This window comes from Podarcis liolepis, assembly GCF_965112155.1.
Source record: "Podarcis liolepis genome assembly, chromosome: 1".
In the NCBI taxonomy this organism is placed as follows: Eukaryota; Metazoa; Chordata; class Lepidosauria; order Squamata; family Lacertidae; genus Podarcis; species Podarcis liolepis.
The window spans coordinates 79128359-79152302 of record NC_139554.1 but is presented as its reverse complement, the minus strand read 5'-3'; the positions used below and the strand labels follow the sequence as shown (position 1 = coordinate 79152302).

Here is a 23944-nt window from a genome sequence, read left to right as displayed (position 1 = left end):
GACACACTGAACATGCTCTCAAATGTGTATGCTAAAGAGGTGTGAAGGGGGTATAGTTTAGGAGGCAGTCTCTAAAAGCTGTTTCCACGCATGACATTTAAAAGTAGTTTGTTCTTCAGTTACCACACAATGATAACTTTAAAATCTCCATTGGCAAAATGTACATTCCGTTTCTTTCCCACATTATACCCTGTGTTAGCAAGGGTGAGAGAGTCTCAGCATGTGTTTTAGTGGCATAGTTGAAAGTGGTTTAAGTCCTTAACAGATGTTTAGTTGGAGGACTAAATGACCTTCCTGTCTCTTGATTTCCTTCTGTTTGGCTTGCTCACAGGGTGCTTCAGAGTGGGCTGGAGGTGGAACGTTTGCGACTCAGGAACTTTTACCATTACTACCATTCCAAACGTGGCATGTGGAATTCACGCAGCAAGAAGACACCCAAAGACTAAACACCAGCCCTGCCCTCAGCTGATCCCCACTCCTGGTCCTCTTCGGGAGGCAAAGAGGAAGCAGCAGCTGCCATCTTGGCTTTGCTACCTGTGACTCGGCACACCTTCCACACTGCTGCAGGTGCCCTCCTGGATGCAGCATCGGTCAGAGGCCCTGCGCAAGGGCTCTCAGGAGTCGAGGGTTTTTACTGAACTATTTAAAGCAAACCATGTTTACTTTGGGATTTTTTTTGTGACTTTTCTTAAGGGATCTAATTTCTTAGTCAGAAATTGCATTTATTAACTCAGTAGTACTGAAAGGTCGGGATTCCTGCTGAAAGGGAGAATGGGATGTGCCTTCCAGTATTACTACAGCCAGGAAGGAAGGTGCTGGGACCGCTACACAAAGCTCATGCAGCTGCCAGGGGAGGATCACTCTTGTTACTTGGCTCATAGTTTTGGCACCTGAAAGCAAAGGAAGAATCTTCAGTGTGACAAGTGCTGTTCACTCCTGAGGTGACTGGGCCTCAACACTATATCATGGTCAAAGTTGGGCCCTCAGGAGAGTTCAATGTCCTAAGAGGATTTTTGAGGGAAAGGCTCATGTCAGGTTTGGGGGGAAGGAGTGTTTCAGTCTTTCTAAATGAATTTTGGGTTTCTGGCCCATCTGCATACTTTCTGGATCTGTCTTAGGTAGAGGCAGCCCCAAATCTAGCCCCCTGTGATCTTCCTACACGTACCTGCTGCTTCTGTGACTGATGAAGATCATGCTAGGATGGAGATTGGGGGAAAGAGTTTCAAGAGAGAGAGGGCACGATCATGAGAGTGCCCTTCACTACTCTCAGAGCCACTTCAGATGCAATAATCTTGCTAAGGGGGCTGGGGGTATAGGCACCTTGTGCTTCCTGTTCTTCCACATCTCAGTCTTATCAGAAAGAGAACTTGCACATCTCCCCTGCGCTGGAGGTGCAGAGACTCCCAATGTGAGGACATATTCCAGATAGGAACAGTACAGTTCTCTTTCACACTTCAATGAAATGGCAAAGGAACAGAAAAGTATTGAGGCCCTTCCACTATCTTTTCCCATCACAACACATTCGCATCAGAATTGGCTTGCACCCTTCTCATTCTTCCCTTTCATCCTTCATCTGTTGTTTGAATGTACAAGGAAAGTATCGAGTAGCTCTCTGTGCCATCTGAAGTGGCCACAGGGAGAGTAGGTGGGTTTCTGTATAACCATCAGCATTGGAGCTGCCAGGAATTAAGGAGAAACCCTGGGAACCCATGAGTGCTGAGTTGCTCAGTGAGCCTAAGCTTCCAGTTACTGCCCACTCTTCTCCAGTCACCCAACCAAGCTGATGAAAGAAAGCTGGGTACCATCCTCATGCTATGAGGTGTGAATAAAACCCTCATTTTGGGGAGGGGATTGGATAGCTAGGAAAATCAGGATGGGCTGAAAGAGTGGACTGGAGGACCATGTTTTCCTCCAATCAACATTACTTCCAGAGGAACCCCCCTCCTTTTCCACACACAGTTGGAGAAGTAGGTGAGGTTTCACTATCCTCAGGTTCATCTTCACAGGCTGCTGTGGTTGGGGTAACAGAAAGGGACGGTGCAGGAATCAAAGGAGGGGAGGGCACAACAATATTTCCAAGCTAATTTCTGTGAAATTATGAGGTAGAAAGCTGTTTTCAGAAAGTTATGTCTGGTTTTGTTTTATTTTTTTATTTTTATTGATATTGTTATTAAAAATAAAGTAAATGTCTTGGTTCTGATTATCTCCCAGGTTTCAGTTTTGGTGCTTTGCAAATGCCATCTGAAAAAAGGTTGATTTCCACTGCAAAGATCCTTCCCCTCCCAGCCATGCAATGGTATAGGAAGAGTATTGTATTGTGACACTACTGGTGCACTCAAACCTTGCCTCACTTAGACTATCCCCAAGAGGGTCTGACCCTGCAATTGGTGCTGTGCTGAAAACTTCTCCCACTTTTTCCCAAGCATTCTCTATCATGAATGAGAAAATAAATTGCATTCTAAAATTATCAAAGTCATCTCCCTGGTGCTCTGCATTCTGCAGCCCCTCCAAGCCTGTGACATCCCAGGCTGGACTTTGCTGCAAGCACAGGAAGCTGGGAGGGTTGTCTACTATGCTCCCAGCTTTTAAGTTATTTTTACTTTTAAAGAAATCAGTACACTTTTAAAAAAAATGTATTGAGAAGCGCTTCCCTTAGAAACAAAGAGAAGAGTGCTTAAATCCAGGAGCTAGGTTGCCAGTCGCCCCAGCTTCAGGTAACTCCAGGAGAGTAGACCATGGAGGAAATTCATCCCATGGGCCTTTTCAGATCAGGAAGGCTGCAGAGTGCCAGGGAAATACTTAATAGAATGAAAAACACACCATAGTCTTCTTTGCAAAATTACAAATGCCTTTTAAAGCACTTTGTGAATGAAGCAGAAAAACAGAAGTCTCTTTTTACAAGGGAAGAAATCTAAAGAAACTGGAGGGCATGTTTGAGCAAGTAGTACCCAAAACACCTTTACGCTTCAGCCTGGATTTGCCTGCGTGGTCACAATGGCATCCGTGAGAACTTCTGCTGGTGCCCTCTCTCTCCCTTTGTCATGCTGTGGATGGTGAACTGCCCCCGCCCCACCTGTGGAAAGTGCAGTGGGGGAAAAGAACGCCACTCATGCTGAGCGCCTGGTTGCGTTAAATGGGGGCAAGAGAAAGGAACATTGTATTCGTTTCTGTAAGAGAAAAACAACTTTCTGAATTTTAGAAAAGGCATTAAGGATGAGAAAGAAATGCCTTCAAACTGACACTCGCATCCAGATTTCATCAACGCTGCTCTGCCCTGCCACACAGGTTTCACCCTGGCCGGCCACAGCTGGGTGTGGTCACACTGAGATGCTTTTGGCCTATATTTAGCTCTAAAGAGAAGGGAAAAAATAGAAGGAAGGCAGGCAGTGCCACTGAGAAAAGGACACGAGAGGCAGGAGGAACTCGGCAGGTGCTAGGAAATTTGTTCATTAAGAAAATGTGGCTAAATGCATTTTGGGTTTTTGAACAAAACACACTTGGGGGGTGGGGCAACACTATTAGTCTGATTCTGCCATGATAGAATGTTCCTTTTTGCTAGCTCTGGAGATTCAGCTAAGGCTGTTTGCAATGCAGACTCTTTCAAGCATCAAATACATGGATACAGAGCTGATGGCAAGTTACTACAGCCTGCTAATCCCTACAAAGGCATAAGCAGAAGAACAAACTCATGAAAGATGGCACCTCATCTTCTCTGAATAATCGTGTCCCTGATTAGTGCTCCCTTTGCATTTTGTTCCAGGAAAGCCAGGATCTCATTATAGAGGAGCTGACTTCCCTGCATTAATCTTTCCCCATTCTGGCCAGACCTCATAAGGAACGCTGTCTCTGCCACAATAGGTTTTTTATTATCAGTGTTGTGTTTTGTATCAGGGCATGTGTATATTAAAGAGGGGGGAAATCACAGCATTTTTGCTCCTTACCCACAGCTAAGTCATGGTTTTCAGAAGCTGGGTCTCAACCTCATCACCCCTTGGAGAGGATCTGGTTCAGCTTATACACAAGTTAGCAGGCCTCAATACTTCCCTCTTGTAATTCATTAGGTCTACAACTATAACAGGAAGAAACTTCCACCTCTCACATATCACCTCAAGGCACCACATTTATGCAGTCTCCATTAATCCATTCTTAGTCTCTGGGCAAGGAGGAGATATAGAGCACATGCAGTAAATATCATCTTGAAATACTCACCTAGGCCAGGAAGGTTAGAGCCACATCTAGAGGCCCATTACACACTGACCCATGCAATTGCATTATACTGGTGGCCAGCTGTGCATCAGACAAACTGGAGTGGGTGCTTATGCTGCTGGTTCCAGATTTTGCATAGTATTGGGATCAGGCTGTTTCACCCGATACTATTCCTGACTGCAGTGGTACAGCTAAGGATATCAGACCTTCCATATCCACCCCATTGGACTGATAGGTGCCCACAGCTGAGTTGGGCTAAGCTGGAAAAGTCAATGAAACCTGTTGGTTTTTGTTATGGATTTGTTCTGTCATTAAAGCTCCATGGGTATGGGCCCAGGGTAGTGGAAGGCATGTCTCATCTCATTTGTTCCTCTGAAGACTCTTAAATAATCAGAAGAAGGCATGATATGAGAACCCCACCCTCCTAGGCTAGACAAAGGCATCAAGGAACAAGGGCTTCTTGACAGGAGCATCTTCCCTATGGGAATTCCTTACCTAAAGAGGTCCAACAGACCCACTCACTTGTTATTTTTCATAGGCTGGCCTTTTAAAGCTATCACTTTTATTTCTGGTTTTATCTTGGCTGTTTGAATACAGGGATAGTTGCTTATATTGTTTTAATTTAACTATATATTAATTTTTATTTTTGTTGTAAACCTTGGCATGGCTACTAAGTGTGCTTTATATTTTTTTACACAAAAAAAACAACAGGAGTAGTCTGTCACCTGGACTTCTCTAGCTGAGCACCTTCCACTGCAGCACAAAAACAGCTCACCATCACCTTGCTTTGCTTACAAAACACAACAGGTGGATGACCCAGAAGAAAATGAGGAGAGATGCAAAGAAGATATCAGCACTGCCAATATGTGTTGTCATATACAAAGCATTTCCCCATGCAATCAAGATCAGAGGTGGGGCAGAAGATAGATGGGCATCCACCCCTTGATATTTGGGACACCAAGGATTTCTGATTCCCAACTGTTCAACAATAGCAACACCAACAACAAAAGCTTTCCCTACCTCCTCCTAAATCAGGCTGCTGAGATAGCTTGGGAGCTGGGGACAATCAGTTCTGAAAGCGAAAAGAAATTAGGAATTATTTAATCATGCACATCACAGCAACTGCTACCTACAAATCCCTGGGCTGAAGCAATCCCAAAAGGCAAGGGAGCAGCTAAGCAAGAGATACGTATGGAGTTTCTTTCCCACTTATCAACTTGACACGCTGGAGGCATCAGCATAATGGAAAGTGAACTTTTTTTCTTTTTTTAAAAAAAGGGGTATTTGGCTTCTCATTGGTTGTGCTTATTTTCGAAACAAAAATATTAATTGGGTACTGCTTCCAATGTCAGTTAGCAAGTCACTGCTAGCTTGCACAGCCTCAACAGGCAGATAAGGATTCATTTTCTTCCCCCTTCATTGCACAAACACTTCTTCTACGTTCTGCCTCACCCACCAACCCATCACTGCCATAGGTGACTTAGAAAGTGTAAACCCAAAGTCAAAGCATTTCTTTGTTAAAAAACCAACCTAGTACAGAAATTCACCCTAACATACCCAGTCACACAAACCGTTTCCGTAAAACCTTGGACCCTGCACATTTTCCTGATAATTGAGTTGTCATGATTGTTAGATGAATTATGATACTGTTCAAACCCAATTTAACTAGCAGAGTTGGGCCTCACACCTCAGTTGGTGAGATCACTGCCTAACACTTGCAGTGGCACCTTCAGGCAGCATCACATCAGACAACCATTAAATACTGTAATATTCCCACTAGCGCCTGTCCTCTCTTGTAGTACCACTCTGGTTGTTCTCCCTTAAAAAGGTGCCCTGCAGTTGCATAGCAGGACATGAGGACAACATGAGCAACATAGTTTGCACATCATGGTAAGTCAAACCATGGCTGATGAGGACCACACGAATATGCTTGTTCCCAGAGCGGAGCTCACATCTGCTTTGCACCTTTGAGCTCATGGAAGCATGGCAGCTAAAGCAAGCCTTGGACTTAGTGTGTCATCTGAACCCAAGATTGTGATTAAACTTTCTCCTCCTTAACCACAATCTACAACCAAGAAAAAACCTTGGCTACACATCACAGTTAAAGAGGGAAAAGCTCAGCCACAATCTCCAGTTCAGATAACTGTGCTAAGCCAAGGCTTGTCTTAGCAGCTGTACTGCACCACCTAAAAAGACTGAAGCAAAGCAGGTGTGATCTCCCCAGGAGCCAATACATGCAAACATGGCCACTGAGACAACCCAACCTGAAGGGAGGGACAAGTGAGCTAATGTGGGAATTCTATCATTTATTTCAATAAACGTACCTTTGGGGGCAAAGCAACACAAAAGGTGGCTTACATTTCATTAAAAAAAAAAGAATGCTACAAAACTAGACTATTTACATTACAGAGGTACAAAATTATTTCAAACAGGCAAGCCCAAAATAAACAGAAATACATGGACTGGTGGTATCTCCACGGTAAAGCATTTGCTTTGAATGCAGAAGGTCCCTTGTTCAGCCCTGGGGCTGCCAGCTTAGTGCTGACCCATGACATTGCCTTGTTCATAGGTGCTTCTCCAGCTGTGGAATGCCCTCGCTAGCAAGGTGCACCTGTCGCCACCATTAATAACTTCTAGGAGGAATTTGAAAATGTTCCTGTTTACCCAGGCATTTGGTGGTTGAAGAATATTGTTCCTGGCAAGCACAAGAACACTGGCTGGAATAGTGCTTTGATCTGTACCTGCTTTTAGAATGCTTCTAACCGTAATTGCTTCCAGAATGGTTTAACTGTTTGTGTGTGTGTGTTTTAAGAAATGTGGACCTCTTTGCTGCGCTAGGCTCTTTCAGAAGGTAGGGCAGGATACACCGTAAATTGAATAAATAGCAATAAAATCCCTGATACCTCTAGGTAGGGCAGAGAAGACTCCCGCCCGAAATCCTGGAGAGCTGCTGACAGTAAGTGAACCAATGATCTGATTCAATATAAGGCACCGTTTCCTATGCTAGAAAGCCAAATTTAGATATTTGGAGGCCATGGACAACTACACCTTCTCTTTAATTTGCTTTTTGGTTTCCCCACCTCTGTTAAAAACAGTAATAGAGTGTAGCTGAGTTACAGCTTTAATTTTGGGGGGTATGACTGTTCTTTTCATCTTTTGTTGTTTTTAACTGCTGTTTTGGAAGGGCATTTGCTTAGGAATTTTAAAAATCCTTTTCTTTCTGGGGAAGCCAGAGTGAAACTCCCCCCCCCATATATACACACATATTTGCCTGCTGATGAACAAGCACAGGCCCTAGCTTGACTAAGAGAATCCGAGCATCTCCCTGGGGCCATGAGCACCACCCAGTCAGTCACACCCAGCTAGCGCACTCTTTCTGGCACACCCAGCCAGCAGTTTCACCATCAAGAACACCTTCCTGAGGTTGTCCAACTCACCACCATCATAGGATCCAGTTCTGATAAAGAACCTGGAATCAGAACCAGTCCTTGAGCCTGTGAGTAAGCATCCTATGCATGTCTGCTCTGAAGTTAAGTCCCACTGAGTTCTCTTTACCCCTAGGTGAGTGTGCATTGCAGCTTCAGTTCCCTAACTGAGAGGGATGGTCTGCAGTAGATTTTTTACTTTGGGTCAGGAACTTTTCATTCCCTAATACTATACTTGTTCACTCTCCACTCACTCTAAGATGTGTTCCCCATCCTTTTCAGTCAGGTATTTACGGTAGCTTGCCTTAACAATAATGATACAGTAAATTCACATAGTTTAAAATCAGAAAACCCATGAACTGTTATGTTCAGCAAACGAGAGAAACAACAGCCAGCACCAACCCTAATGCCAATTTAACACAGCTGTTTTTAATTGCTGTTTTGGAGGACCATGTTAGTATGTTTCATGCATTTCCTCTTTTAATATGTGTGTGTGTGTTTAATTCATCTTTTATGGTTAACCTCTTTAGGAACTTGGATCCAAATGACAAGCCGTGCACAAAGAAAACAAAATGAATAATTGGTGAAATAAAAAGGGTTTTAATGCCCAAGAGGGATTTTACCTTTTGTGTGGAGGGCACAGGAAGCAGTGCTACATTAGATAACCTCAGAGAACAGAGAAGCTCACATGCTAAAGGGTGTTTCTTCAAGACAGGCTGCTAGATTATGCACCTAGTTGCTAAGAGCAGTCCCATGTAAAGTAAATTGCAGTAATCTAGCCAGAGGTTTACCAAGGCTGCATAATGGATGCAACTTTCCTCCTGCAGTGAGCCTATATTTGAGGTATCAGATGTAAGTGGTAAAAATCAGTCATAGATCTGGCCCAGTGATATCTGGACTTTATTTGAGCCAGTGTTCACCAACAGAGAAGCTGCTTTAAAAGTCAGGGTTGGTCCTAGAATTGGGGGGGAGGGGAAAGAACCTTGGAGCACTTTTAATTAACTCTTTTATCAGTTAATGTATTACCACTGGAGTCTGATAAAGTATGCTTGGCCCTCAACACCAACTTTGTTGGATTGGTCATGTGTGGATGCCTGATTATCGTCTTCCAAAGCATCTACTCTATTCCGAACTTAAAAATGGAAAGCGTAATGCTGGTGGGTCAACAAAAGAGGTTTAAAGACTTTCTCAAGGCAAATCTAAAAAAATGTAGTATAAACACCGACAACTGGGAAACACTGGCCTGCGAGTGCTCCAGTTGGAGAACAGCCTTTACTAAATGTGTCATGGACTTTGAAGACACTCAAACTCAGAATGCAAGGGAGAAACGTGCTAAAAGGAAGGCACACTTGGCAAATCCACACCGTGATCAACTCCCGCCCAGAAACCAATGTCCCCACTGTGGAAGGATGTTTGGGTTCAGAATTGGGCTCCACAGTCACTTACGGACTCATTGTTAAAACCGTGTTTATGGAAGACAATATTCCATAAACAAAGAAAGAAGAAGGAAGTTAAATAAAACATTCAGTGCTCGGCTCCTGAATTAAGATGTACCAGGGCTCAAGCCTACCAAGGAATCACAGTATTTGTCTTGGCAGGTCTCCCACTAAACCCAAATGTGTGAGAACTACATCATAATCTAATGGGAAAAGAAAAGCACTCTGTGCATGGTCAGAGGCAGCACTCCCTCCCAAGTGCCAAGTCTGGGTTGTAGACAACAAAACAAGCCTTGTGGTTAAATTCTGTTTCTCCGGGCAGAAACTAGAGTACTGACAGATATAATGACTTGCCTAAAACTGCCGTATGGGGAAAATGGGATGCGGAGAATCAAATTCATGACTCCTAAATTCATATACTTCCCATTCTCTTCTGCTGCCATGTGGCAGGTTTATTCTTGCTTTCAATCCTGTACTTTGCATTTTACAGCTAGGCTAATCTCATCTCAAGAAATTGCTGTAAACCTGATTTATGGCAAGCTGACCTGCAACCCGCTCCTGCCCCCTTCTGCATATACAACTGATTCCATGTTCTTCTACTTGGCCTTTTCCACCTCTTTGTAACACAGAGCTGAGGGAGACACTCAAGTCTTCCCATTAGACAATGAACAAACATTTCCGAAGGAGCACTCCTGACCTCCATCTCTCTTTCATGCCAGGACATCGATAAGGTATTAGAAGCCACCCCAGAACTGGCCATATTGAGTATTTTCCAAGCCAAAAGCGCACACTTACACTGCAAAGAACTCGTAAGTCACCTACTCTCAGCAGCCAAGAGCATCATGACACTGGAGGGACCTTTCTGGAGTGAACATGTACCATGGGTACCAAACCATATGGGAAACAGCCCTACTAGAAAAATTTGCCAACAAATTGAAATTAGCACAGGAAAAAACAAAAGAGGACGCCTTCACCCCGGTGTGGCTTCCCTTCATTACATACACAGCCCAACAAGACAACAGCAAGAACCCACTGAAAGCATGCAAATTGATGTGGCTAACTGGATCCAAAAACTCGTCTCCCTCACACATGGAAATAAAACTCACTGCAGCCAACTGTCAGCCAACCATGCCCTGGGCCCCCCAACCTCTCTCACCACCAACAAAAAGTAATAAATGAACAGAAAGAGAACCTACCCACAAGACGCTGACACAGAAACCTTGCACTTAAAAGAATGAAAGTTTACTACCCCCTCTTCTCCTCCCCTCTTATTCTGCAACCCTATACGGTGGTACCTCCGGTTACAGACTCCGCTAACCCAGAAATATTACCTTGGGTTAAGAACTTTGCTTCAGGATGAGAACAGAACTCATGCAGCGGCAGCAGGAGGCCCCATTAGCTAAAGTGGTATCTCAGGTTAAGAACGGACCTCCAGAACAAATTAAGTTCTTAACCCAAGGTACCACTGTGCTGTCCATAACATTAGTGTCTCACATCACATATAACTGATCTGTAGAAAGGATTCTATGAATGGAAAACAGATGCTGTATGTACCTTCATAAGCCAATAATTTCTTTATAAAAACGTTGTGGGTTAAAAAAAAAGAAAAAAGGTTGCAGTGCTTCAGCCAGGCCACTGGGTGCCAATGAACAAGTAAGGTGACAATTGTAGCTGGAAAAAAATAATAACAAACTCCCTCAGGCTCTCTGTGAGAGTACGAAACAATACTCAATGTCATTTACACAGTAATGGGCATTAGTAGAGGATTTATACTGGACCACCACAGTTGTTTTGTTTGTGATACTACCTCGATGTCACTGCATTATTGCCCTTCGGAGAGGCAACTCTTGCAAAACATTGTGCAACAACACTTAACAGTGATCAGAAATTCATGTAAGTAGTATGCAAGAGGTTCAAAGGCAATTTGAGCTCTACTTATGAAAAGGTTTTCTCCAAACCCCTTGCTAATCATGCAATAATAATAACAGGGCTAAACAGCGAGCCTCCAAACTCAAGGTCCTCCTTGTGTTATAATTAGCAAGCATCTCTGTCTGGAGAGGGTGTTTCTCCTTCTGCCAGCATGTGGAGTGGGGCTATTTCTGCATCTCCAAGCACAGTACCACTCTGTCAACATCAGAGGAGCAAGCAGAGCCATGTTTGTGGAAGGATTTAGAATACAAAGCACTAGACTTGGCCTGGAAGCTTGAAGTTGGTCAGGGAGTTAGGACCTAAACAACAGCATAATCACAATGAAAGGTGAGGGCCAAACTAAGGGTGTTTCGAAAGGTTTGGGGAGAGAGAGGTTTAGGTCAGATTGATTCCCCTCCCTCCCAGCTACAACATAGGATCCTGAGGTGCTTTAAATTGAAGTTGGATGTCAGTTGTAGAAGGCTGAGAGAGAAGAATGATCTTAATTTACAGAAAGCTACACACACACAGCACCAAGAATCCCCAATTTGCTGTTATTATGACAGATCTTGTACAATTCTATTAAATCAGAATAGTACCAAAAGAAAGAAAGAACAAGTGAACTACAATTTAATCCTGTAAATTAACAGGGTGTGTGTATGTGCACAGAGGACATGGCCTATATACAAGATATTGGTGATCTTTGATCAAATCTCCTGTCTAACTCAATTTCTTTTAAAATCAGGCATAGGATGAGGGAGGCAAATTGAGTTGGGACTTCAGAGAGGTCTATCGCTTCCACCCCATTCCACTGGGAAGGGGGGAGCAGTTGTCACCCAAAAGTTGGGTTAGGTGGACTGCACATCAGACTAAAGGCAATTGGGGAGGGGGATAACAAACATAGCTCTATCTGTATGGAATATGTGTTACCATCTGTTATAGTAACCATATCTATAGTGTACTCCTCCCGCAGCAGGGAATTCCTGTTTCTGTGTACGTTTGTTTATATTAGTTTTGGATTTATATCCCACCATTCACCTCCAAAGGGCCCTCAGAGGAGCTGCCAACATATTGTAACTTATCAGCCCATAAGGCAACCATAAAAACATAATAAAATTAATCATCCTAAAATCCTAGTTAAAGCAAAGCCCTAAAATATCTTCCAAACTTATGAACAGTAGTCAGTACAACAGTTAAAATGAGTCACTACCCACAAAATGCTAGCTGAAATTTAAACAATTTTACAGTTTTTCTGGACATCCCAGGGAAGGAGTTTCTTGGGGAGTTCTATAGTGTAAGGTGACACTGTTGAGAAGACCCTGTTCCTCAGGTCCATGCTTCAAACTCCAGACAATGTGATTTGGAGCAAGGTATCACCTCCTTCTGCCTCTTGTGCATGTATCGAAACCTCTACATCTGCCCTGTGTTTAGCTCGGAATGCATCAGATTAAACTTAACCAACCGTGCACTATCATAATTGTTAATACTGACTTCTGCCACCTAATACCGTGGATAATACCAGTGATAAAACACAGACAGCATGTACCCAACCATGTAACACCAGTGGCGTTATGTATCGGTGGTGTTATTTGACCTTGCACAGCTTTGGAGGCTGATGGTTTTGTCACAGCCAAGTCATCAGCAGAACAATACAGTGGTGCCCCGCAAGACGAACGCCTCGCAAGACAGAAAACTCGCTAGACGAAAGAGTTTTCCGTTTTGGAGGTGCTTCGCAAAACGAATCTCCTATGGGCTTGCTTCGCAAGACGAAAATGTCTTGCGAGTTCCTGCGGGTTTTTTCCCCTTTCCCCCCTTTTTCTAAGCCGCTAAGCCACTTATCAGCTGATCCGATAAGCCGATAAGCTGCTAAAAGCCGCTAAAAGCCACTAATAGCGCTAATAGCGCTAATCCGTCAATGGGCTTGCTTCGCAAGACGAAAAATCCGCTAGACGAAGGGAATCACAGAACGGATTCTTTTCGTCTTGCGAGGCACCACTGTACATTTGCAGGCAAACAGTATGATAGATAATAGGAGAATGAGGATCCTTCAACACAAAGGCAACTTCCTTCAAGTATAGCAGGCCTTCCAAGCTCTTGGTACTCTCCCTGCATCACATTCATCAACAGCCCTGCTCTGCATCTTCCCTAGGGCTTTTGCCTGGCTATAATTTGAGTACTGATATGTTTTTTGCTTGCCTGGACAGAGGGTAGAAAGGAGTGTGTGTGTGTGTAGAGACTAGCCTACACTACAAAGATAAAATTCACTCTTGCTGCTGTACCCACTTGTCTCTGGCCCTACCCAGCACTGGTATTTGACGCTCAGAAGGTTGCCCAGAAAAGAATGCAACCCTCAGGCTTAAAAAGGGTTCCCTATCCCTAATCCAAGGAAATTTATGGAAAAGGAGTAACAAAGGAGGAACCACAGGAAATGCATATTCAGGGAATTCTCATTTTCAAAGACACTCCATTGTTCCCAAAATGAGTAACTATTACTAAATTAAAGTCTGGTTTGTAACCCAGAACTGTCCCAAACCTTCAACCAAGGACTTGGTTCCTTGGGTAGGCAGAGAGCAGAAGTAAAAAAGAAACATGGCAGTCTTTCATTTAGCAAAGCCAGGGATTGATTAAGGATGGTGCCTTAGGTAAAGAGGGTTACTTGTATAGTATTACTAAGTTGCTGGAGGGGAATTTAACCCTTAAAATGCAAAGCCAATCTTCAGGTAATGGAAAATCATCATTCCCTGTTGTAGATTGCACCCAACATGGCTACCATTGGTTTTCAAATGCTTGAATACCAGCAAATCTTGCCATTCAAGGCAGATGTGACCTGAACCAAATTTCTCCTACATCCCTATTAGAACAACTTTAATTATCCCTGGTCACTTCACTCAGGACAGGATGCAAAGTGCCTTTTCCACTGAATATCAAGTCTATGGAACTCCCAGCCAGTGTGTTTGTAGACATTTGTTAAAGGATTTTGTGAGGGGACAGGGTTGTTGTTCCACTTTGCTTTGAGACTGGTTTTAAATGTGTTGTCTTTGAACTTTCATCACGGTCTGCTCATACTGGTCAGCTTTTACTGCCTGATTTGTCTTTTTGTGTTTTATTGCCTCATGAAGAAATTAAAGAAAACCAAACTAAACTAAAAGTGACTCAGATAAAGCCCTGGTGCCAGTGTCCCATCTCTACAAAGGCATATTTCTTAATCCCCAGTGCAGTGGTCAATTCAGAATCTCAACATTATCAGGTTTAGCTCAGACTTCTTGTAGTGAGGTGGGCATAGACAAGGCCTACCTTATTCTCCTCGAATACCATTGCCTGTCTTTCACTTCCAGCAGCACCATCCAGCTTCTGAGGAAATTATGCAGTCCCTACTGCTCCTAATGGCTTCTTTCCCAAACTTGAAACTGTTTCTCCCAATTCATTCACATGGCCTGCAGGTGCTGCTGAGGCTTTCTGGGCCTCACTCTTAAAGAGACAGCACAAAAGATGAGAGGTGACCAGAACTTCCCCTTCACACAGCACATCATCCCTGGTTCCAGTGAGGCACTGAAAAATCCACTCTTTTTCCATCTAGCACATTCTCTCACTCCCATGTTCTTGCTTGAGGCCTGCTGGCCACAAGAGAAGCTTCTACTAATAAAGCTGACCCAGCAAAGCTATTCTCAGTGCTTTTTCTCCTGGGGGGACGCAGGGGTACACATACCCCTAAACATTTTGTATCTGTGTACTTTTGTCCATTTACTGTATTTGAGAGTACCCCTAAACATTTTTAATAGGAAAAAAAGCACTGGCTATTCTCATATTCTTAATGGTGGCCACTGCTGGGCCACCATACTCAGCACCATTACCAGTGGGATTGAGAGGTGATCCCTGAAAGAATAGCAAAAATGAATAAAAACTGTAGCGATATCTGCTGGCGATGCAACACGGGAAGAGGTACTATGATACATATATGGTGGAATTGTTTAAACATCAAACAATTTTGGGAAATAATATATAATGAAATGAAAAAAATGTTTAGATACTCATTTAGGAAAACACCAGAAGGTTTTCTATTGGGAATAGTACCAGGAAGCCTAAAGGAAGAAGATAAGACCTTATATTTATACGCAACAGTAGCAGCAAGGCTATTGATTGCGAAAAACTGGAAAAGTGGTATAATACCGACAAAAACAGAGTGGCTTGCCAAATTATTGGAGTATTACAATATATCCAAAACAATGGAAGAAATTGGAAGGATTTCAAAAGAAAAGATAGATAGGGACTGGAAGGTGTTTAAAAGATACCTGCAAAATCATATCGAAAAATCAGAACTCCTATTAGAATAAACAAGTTCCGTTTCAAATACTGAAATATCAAATAAGATGGAAAACAATGTGTAATAGAAAAAGAAGTATGAAATTAGGGTAAAGGTGTGTGAAAGAAAGTAATAAAAATGGAAAGAAATTGTAATTGAGTAGACTGGAAGTCAAACACAAAGGTGGGGTGAAGGGTTGGTGGATGGTGATGGGGAAAGGAACTATTTGTGGGATTGAGTGTAAGTATGTTTGAACGTTTTTGAGGATTGTATGAAATGTAAGTTTGTATGCTTGTATATGTGTATTAATGATGAATTTAAATTAAATAAATAATTTTTATTTTTATTTAAAAAAAAAGAGAGGTGATGATGACAGAGGCCAGATTAATCATGGGCAGCCACACTGGCATCATGGAGACTGCAAGTCAGCCAGCAGCAGCTAAGAACCCACACAGTGTGACTCTAACAGTTTTCATGTGTTTGCCTTGTCACGTCTTCTGGCAAGATTACAGGGTTTCCTCCTCCCTCAGTTGCTGCACAGTGGCAGCACAGCACAGCACCTCACCCTGCTGAATAGGCTATAAACCTTTTGTGCATTTTACTCATTGCTGGCCCTTTTCCAGAGGTGCTTCAGCATATAGTGACAGGTTATTTACAAAGAAAACAGAAATGTTTCAACTGTACCTGCGCCTTTCTTTCTTTTTCTCATTAAACCAACATGAGCAGCAGGTGCCAGGTTGACAGCCCTGAGGTAGAAGTCTTCTTCTTTCAGTTGCAAAACATAGAGATAAAACAACCAGCCCTCTCACCTACCCAGAATGCTGTGCTAACGGACCTCCACCAGCAGGACTTGGGAGGCTCTGCCTGGGAAAAATGAGTTTAAGCACATGCTTGGCCTAGTGAAGGGATTTTGTGCTGCAAACCCCTCAGCTGAAGAGATCCACACAAAAACATGTGCTGGTGTTTGGTAAATATCTTGCAGCAGTGTGCAGAAACAAAGAGCCTGGCAAGACTGATGGTTGACTGATGGATAAAGAAAGATTAAAGTTTATTACTCTTGGCAAAGAATGCCATTCTAGGTGTAGGTTATACAAGTGGACAATATGCAGCTAAGACGTTAACACTATCACATGCTTTTAAACATTTTTCCTTTGCTGAGCACCCTGCAAAGAGCAGCACAGGAGAGACCCCACCCCAACCACAGTGATATATTTTGTTTGAATAAATGCTTGAATGTGAATTTCAACTGCTCATTTACTCCAGTTCTTTAACTCAACAGCCAATGGAAGGGAACGTCATGCCTTCAGGTTCTGTAGCTTTTACTTAAAATTACCAAGAAAGTTTGAACTCAGCCTTGGATTCAGGAGGAAGTAGGGCATGGGTAGGCAAACTAAGGCCCAGGGGCTGGATCCGGCCTAATCACCTTCTAAATCCGGCCTGCAGACGGTCCGGGAATCAGCATGATTTTACATGAGTAGAATGTGTCCTTTTATTTAAAAATGCATCTCTGAGTTATTTGTGGGGGCTGCCTGGTGTTTTTATATGAGTAGAATGTTTGCTCTTATTTAAAATGCATCTCTGGGCTATTTGTGGGGCATAGGAGTTCATTCATATTTTTTTCAAAATATAGTCCGGCCCCCCACAAGGTCTGAGGGACAGTGGACCGACCCCCTGCTGAAAAAGTTTGCTGACCCCTGAAGGAGGGTGATAGCAGTAGCCTAGGGTAGGCTATATATCCAGATGTTGTTGGACTACAACTCCCATCACCACTAACCATTAGCCATGCTAGCTGGGGGGTGAAGGCAGTTGGGAGTCCAACAACCACATTGGCTCCCCCGCCATATCTTGTATTATATGGAATGTCAGGTTTTGTGAAAACCTTCCATCCTCTTATGTTTCAGAAGTTATGGGATAAAATACTATCAAAGAAAAGGGGGGGGGGGTTTGTATCAGGGATTCATGTAACAATGACCCTTTCTCTTAGGCTACTGCAGGAATACCTATTCCTGATCCTTAGTTCAGTGGCAGGAAGCAATTCAGCCCCCTCGCCTATCGTACAGCTGAAGCCATTTCCCTCATTCTTGCTGAACCTCAACCTGACATCCGGCTGATTAAAGGCGCCCTTCAAAGCCATGAGATGGCAAGCCCAGATGAAGGAGACAGCTATTGTTTCATGAGGCACTTTTTGTGTGCCTGGACGGTAAACGTTATAAATAGCAACACAGAACGAAAGGTGGGCCTCCAGCTGGTACCCATAAGATGATTTATTTCTGAAGTATAGAAGATATAAAAAGCCCAAAGTGTTTTGATAAGAATCTTCCTTAGGGGCAAAAGAAGAAGAATGTATCAGATGTAATTTTTCTTATAAAGGGAAGTCTTACAAAAAAAGAGAGACAACATTTTAGAAAAAAGATAAATGAATTGATTTTGTTTGTTTCTTCTATTCTTCAGGAACGTACCTCCTAATGCGGTATTAGCTTGATGAGGCCTGCTACTCTGTTTCACTTTTTTTTTTGCCTTTGGGTATCTCACAACACTTCCACCCTTCACTTAGGTTATTTTTAATAAGGTATTTTTAAGCTGCCACCCACAATGTTACCAACCCCTGGTCTCAGAACACATTCCTGTGTCTACATCTTTCCTTGTGCCAAGGGCAAATGGATAGTATGGCAAACAAGGCTTTCCCTTCAGTTTAATGATCCTGGCTTGTGTCAATTAATCTCATATTCTCTGATTTTAAACTGTGGCTACATTCACACCATACATTTAAAGCACTATAATACATCTTTAAACATCCACGGCTTTCCCAAAGTGGCTAAGTTTACTCCTCATCTCGGGAGAAAGGTAATCAAGGCCTTTGTTCACCTTCAGTCTACCTGAGAAGCTCAACATGTGAGGCCTTGGCTTTTACAAGGCATTCTTGTATCCCTATACCAACAATTTAGAAACTTTCACCGAAGTAATTAAGCCAAGTTGTATTGCCTGTGTTTTCTGACTAATGTATGGAAAAGCACATGAATCTGACCTTTGGAGAGTTTGTAAGTAAAACATTTTTTCACTTGCTAAACACATGGTCTTTTCCTGTGCTGGGGAAAGAGAAGACTATTTTGGAAGAAACTTAGAAAAGCATATTGTAAAGGTCTAACAGCATATATTTCCGCACTTAACTCCGCTGCATTTTTTTTAAAAATTAAATCTCACCAAAGAGTACTTGCCCCAAATTTGGGTCTTGGCATCCAGGAATTCTCCTTTTATATACCTACCTTTTCCTGGCCACCAAATAATGTATGGTGTGAACGTGGTCTGTTTCTGCCCTAGAAGAACACATATTTCCCTCAGCCAAAAGGTCAACAGCAACAACAAAATGTCAATAGAAAGCAACGCAGCAGCAATAACACAATATAGGGGAACAATACTGGAACCAACGAACATTATGGTGTTGGTAAAAGATAAGATGGGAAGCCATCACCAACTGCACTGTGGGGTGCAACACAGCTGCAAGCATAGGCCAAGGCAAATTGTATAGTTATGCCATATAAGCAAAACAACACCTGAAGCATTGAGCATGGCAACCACGGGCTCGACTCTTGAAGTCAGACAGAATGAGTACAGCTGCTGAACTGGTGTTGACCCGGTTACTAACACCTAAATAGTCAGCCATAGGTAATTATTCAGATATAGAGCAGATCTCAGTGGTGTACCACATTAGCATTTGATTATCCTCCCTAAACACAGCTCTCCTCTCCATCATAGGGCCTTTACACCTGCCAGTGTATGACAAATAGCACCAGAGTAATACACATGCCTTAATTTTTCCTGACCTACGTTTCACTCTAATTCACAGGAAACAGCATTTTGTAAAACAGAACACTGGAGAGTATTTCCTCACAGTGCAGAGATAATACACAGATTTCACAAATATGCTGTAGGAGAGAGAAGTTGGAGAGTCTTCCAAAGAGAAGGGTAGGGAAAGAATTCTTCCCAATGTCCTTTTGTCTACATTAATTAATGTAAATGTATGCAAATAGAATCTGTCCATTGGCTAACGGTGATGCTAAACTTGCATTAAAAACAGAAACTGGCTGAGAGCATGAATATTTGTGAAAAGAGAGAGACTAACTGAAAATGGCAGAAATGCTAAGTAAAAGTCAAGGAATATAGAGGAGGTCGCTTGTGGTGACCTCCCAGACAGGGCAGCATTGTAACGAAGGTTGTGAAAGGGCCACGTTGGCACTGAAATAAGAAAGCTGGATATGCAGCGTCACACGCACTTATGCAGTGTCACACGCACACACACCACCACCCATGGATGTGTCAAGTGTCATACATGCGACTTGCACACCAATGCATAACTATTAAGAGTTCTATGCTGAATTCTATGCTCAAAAAACTTTCTCCAGAGCAGCAGCATTCACATCACCTGCTAGTGGGCCAGGATAATTGGTGGACCCTCCTTACCCTAGTACAGAGCTGGGAAACCTTTGGGCCCTTCAGGCATTGCTGGACTACAGTTCCCATCATCTCTAATCATTGACCACCACCTTGCCCCCATGACTGAGTGGGCTCAGGAGCCACATGACAACAGTGCACCATGCGCACATACCCCATGGCGTGCTGACGTCGCGCACACATGCCTCAGGGTGTACGCACACAGCTGCTACAGAAGTTGGGGGGCCCGGCTCGCTGATTTAGAATTTTGTGAGGGCCTTGGCTCCCCCCATACTTGGCGCCCTGATTGACCATGCTCTCTGGGGCTTATGGGAGTTGAAGTCCAACAGCATCTGGAGGGCCAAAGGTCCACCGACTCCTGCTCTAGCGAGTGAATGAGGTGGTAACAAGTTCTTTCTTTCTTTCTTTCTTGTTTTTTTTATCACTATAAGATGTTAATTTAAACTTCAAATTCGGCTTAGATTTCCGCTAAGCCAAGATCAAATAATATTACATAAAATAAAATAACATATATCAAAGTAAAATAAAATTATAAAGTAATTGTGGACTTCCAATCATTTCCCGATATAGTTAATATTTACGATTTTGAATGTACTTATAATTATTACCTTACTTTTAACATACTTTCTAATACCTTCTTACAACATATTGTACTGATCTTTCTTTGTTTCTTAATATTTTACTTACACAAGGGTCATTCAAACACTGCCATAGATAGCATGTCACTGGGGTTTTTTGTAGGTATCTCTTAAATATTTCCCACTTTTGAGAAAACGATTGCTTTGCGTTACCTCTTAACCTATTTGTTAACTGAGCCATTTCCACACAGTCTAATAATTTATTTTGCCATTCCGTTAACATTGGTATCTTTCCCCCCTTCCAATTAGATGCTATTAATAGACGGGCGGCAGCTGTTGCATATAGGAAGATTTCTCTTATATTTTTCAGAATATCTCTGCCCAAGATTCCCAACAGAAAAGCTTCTGGTTTCTTTAGGAATGTTACTTTAAAGATTTTTTTTCATCTCATCATAAATAATATTCCCAAACGCCTTGATTTTACTGCGTGTCCACCACATGTGATAAAAATCTCCTACTTTTTCTCCACACTTCCAACACTTATTCGAATTGCTTTTATACATTTTGGAGAGTTTTGATGGTGTAAAGTACCACCGAAACGGCATCTTCATCATCTTTTCTTTAATAGTGTAACATGCAGTAAAGTTTTTCAATGTGCTTTGCAAACTGAATTTCCTCTTTAGACATCTATTCTAGCTGGATGTTGCTGCCATCTTTGGGATTGTACTGCGCATATACCCAGCTCTCATTGCTGGCGTACTTCTTACGTTGCACCATTTTCATAGTCAGCTGAATGTGTGAAGACAACAGAATCCCCAAGGCTCCAGTAACATTCAGTGAAGGCAAAGGCATGAGATGCAGATACCTGGTGGAACAAGGTGAATGCGTAGGATAGAGAGGAATGCATAGAGACAGGTCTTCCTATGACTATTTATTTACTTGTTTATTTTCAATATTTATACCTTTATTTTTAGGGCAACATCCTGACACAAGGTAGCTTCTAGCAGTAGATAGAGAAAATGCAAACAAAAAGAATAAATGAAATTTAAACCAACCACCCAGGGTGCAGGCAGGTTGCTGCATATTACAGAATTTTGCTTTCAAAACTGTCAACATGTGTCTCTGCAAAATCAGGCTTTAGCCAGGAGTTGTCACCACAGTTATCTGCAATATTGCCTTCTTTCCATTTTCCTCCAAAAATTAAAGGCAAGTTACACATTCACTTTCTCTCTGTCATTTCAGCCTTTTTGTGTTGCTTTAGCAGTGCTTTCTTGTATATCACCCAAGTATATTTTCACATAATATATGAGTGCTGTTTCCCAGGCAGACATCAGATTGCACGTTTTTGCAACAATGGGTAGGACAGTACATACACTGTGATTCTGCAGAAGCACAAAGAATGCATGCATTATTCTCCTAGTTGAAGAATTCAGCTTCCTCATAATCTCAGTTTTAATGTTTAAAAGAACAAGTTTCTGGACCCTATAGCTTGGATGCTTGAAGGACAATAACCGTATAAGGTTTTAGAGACTGAGGCTCTTCTTCTCAGTACCTTGTGCAATCCTTTCCCTTCCCATGACCAGCAAAACTAAAATAAATCATGCAAAGTTCTAAACACTGCAGAAACAATACTGGAAAATATTGGGAGTTGTGTTCAATTTGCATAATCTATACAGACTGCAGAACTCATCTTTTATTAGCTCAAGATATGAATGAATATCTTGAGAAAATTAGATTTGCTTGTTGTTTATGGTGAGCAAGACACTCAGCAAGACAGCTGGGAGTGGACACACAGACAAATGTCCTCTATTAAAATATCCAGACTTCTCTACACACAATTACAGTCAGGCCTAGGTTACACTCGTAACTTGTAAAGTGGCTATCAGTCTCCTCAGGCAGACCAATAAATGGCTTGGTTTTCAAAACAACATAATACCTTATTAGAAAATCATTCTGCAAGAGTAACTTTTGAAAGGTGAGCAATTGCCCTAAAGCACTTTTGAAAATCTTGCCTCACTGGTTTGATGCAAGTTTTAATACGCCTGTTGCTTAAAGCCCCGCCCTCCTCACAAAGCAACGAGAAGCAATGACTCCTCAGGTTAGGTAAACCTTATCTCCTACTTGCCAAGGAATCTCGCCCAGCAGAACATATTCTCACTTGTAGCAATATTGCCACACTTTGTGAAGCTGTGTCATCCTTTTCTGACCCTGTGTGACAGTAGCGATAAGCCTAACAGCTATCAGAGAAATGAAAGAAGTGTCATCACATCAAGTGTGGTGGCTGGAGCATTTGGGTTTGGATGTTGGGGGAAACCTAGGCTCTAATCCCCACTTCAGACACAAAGCTAGTGCTGCTGATGAAAAGTTAAATATATTCATCCCCAGCCCATATGCAAACCTTGCTTCAGCCTCTCCCCATCAACAGACTGCACTCTCAGGGAGCCCCACCTGGTAATCGGCTCACTCCACCTATCCACCAGGATAGCTTATGATAACAAGGGCCCATCTACATGGCACCAACACCAGCTGGTTTGCCCAGGGCCTCAGGCTGCTTCGTCTCCTGCTTCTTCCTTGAGTTCCCTCCTCTCATGGGCAGCTCAGGAGATTTTGTATTGGAAGTCCTTATGCACCTGGAAGTCCTGCATGTCTCAAGGCCATTCATTCCTAAACCCTGCCATTTGGCCACATTGCCCTTTGTGAGCCATGCGAAGAAGGTTTTGATGGCAGCAATCCACAATGGAGCCTTGAGGGAAGCCGCAGGGGCAAACAGCTAAAGGAGAAAGTTCCTCCACTCTCAACATGCAAGAGTAAGTGGCACAAATTCAGTGAGTAATTCACTTGGCCTCTATATATTTATTTAAAAATCTTCCTATGCCATCTTTCATAAGGAAAATCACAAAGGAAGTTTGTAATAATGGAGAAAATTAAAATTACAACCAACAAATATTATTTATTTATAAAAATATTTCTATACTGCTATTTCTTAAAAATATATTACAGTGGTTTACAATGATATAAAAACATAAAACCAAACAATAAAATAAAAACAAGTCAAAAGAAAGTTAAGGCAAAAAGAAATTAAAAACAAACATCAATATATAGAATAACAATTCTTGCAAAACACATCTAAAACTAACACAATAATAACCACAACAGGTATCAGTGACTGCCACAATAAGGCCAAACCTGACCATGATAACACAGTTGTCTTAATCCCGCTTGTCTCCAGACTAGCCCTCCCATACCCTGAGGCAAGGATGAAATTGAGGGATGTGTTCTGCTCTGTGCAATGAGCAGATGACACACTGAGACATCACCATGGTTTTCATGGAGGTCATGAAGAACCACTAAGGGCAGCTTCAGAATTTTGAAGTTCATCAGCATCACATTCGAGATTGCCAGAGAGACTGCTGAACAGCAGGTGGGCAGCAAACTAAAAGGATCTCTAGTTTGTTTGGTCCAAAGTCAGGCACAGACCGTGTTCCAGGGCAGAAATGTCTCTAAAAAGAAATACGGCATTCTTCTGGACCATAGCAAACCCCCTCCAAACCCTCAAGTCTATGTTGGTGCTGTGCTGGGTACCAAGACAGACACAGCTGGTTCAGACTAACCCCAACCAGGTCTCAATTATACATGCTAGTC

The 23944-nt window shown here is 42.5% G+C and overlaps 1 protein-coding gene and 1 long non-coding RNA gene across 10 annotated transcripts in view; one reads left to right on the top strand and one right to left on the bottom strand.

The window, feature by feature from the left end:
• B4GALNT4 (beta-1,4-N-acetyl-galactosaminyltransferase 4) overlaps nucleotides 1–2203 on the top strand; it is a 159104-nt gene extending 156901 nt beyond the window's left edge. For all 6 annotated transcript variants that reach the window (XM_083480795.1, XM_083480799.1, XM_083480796.1 and 3 more), the window contains one exon: nucleotides 332–2203. In XM_083480795.1, the coding sequence (XP_083336921.1) occupies nucleotides 332–446 (115 nt within the window). In that variant the 3' untranslated portion in view covers nucleotides 447–2203. The remainder of the gene's footprint in view (nucleotides 1–331) is intronic.
• Nucleotides 1–23944, bottom strand: part of LOC310695978 — a 53994-nt gene that overhangs the window by 2239 nt on the left and 27811 nt on the right. For 2 of the 4 annotated variants that reach the window (XR_014520373.1, XR_014520374.1), the window contains exon 3: nucleotides 5227–5278. This is a non-coding gene — a long non-coding RNA (uncharacterized lncRNA). Of the gene's footprint in view, nucleotides 1–5226; nucleotides 5279–14269; nucleotides 14444–15959; nucleotides 16165–23944 lie in introns of those variants that run through there. The other 2 variants (XR_014520375.1, XR_014520376.1) reach the window with 2 other exon arrangements.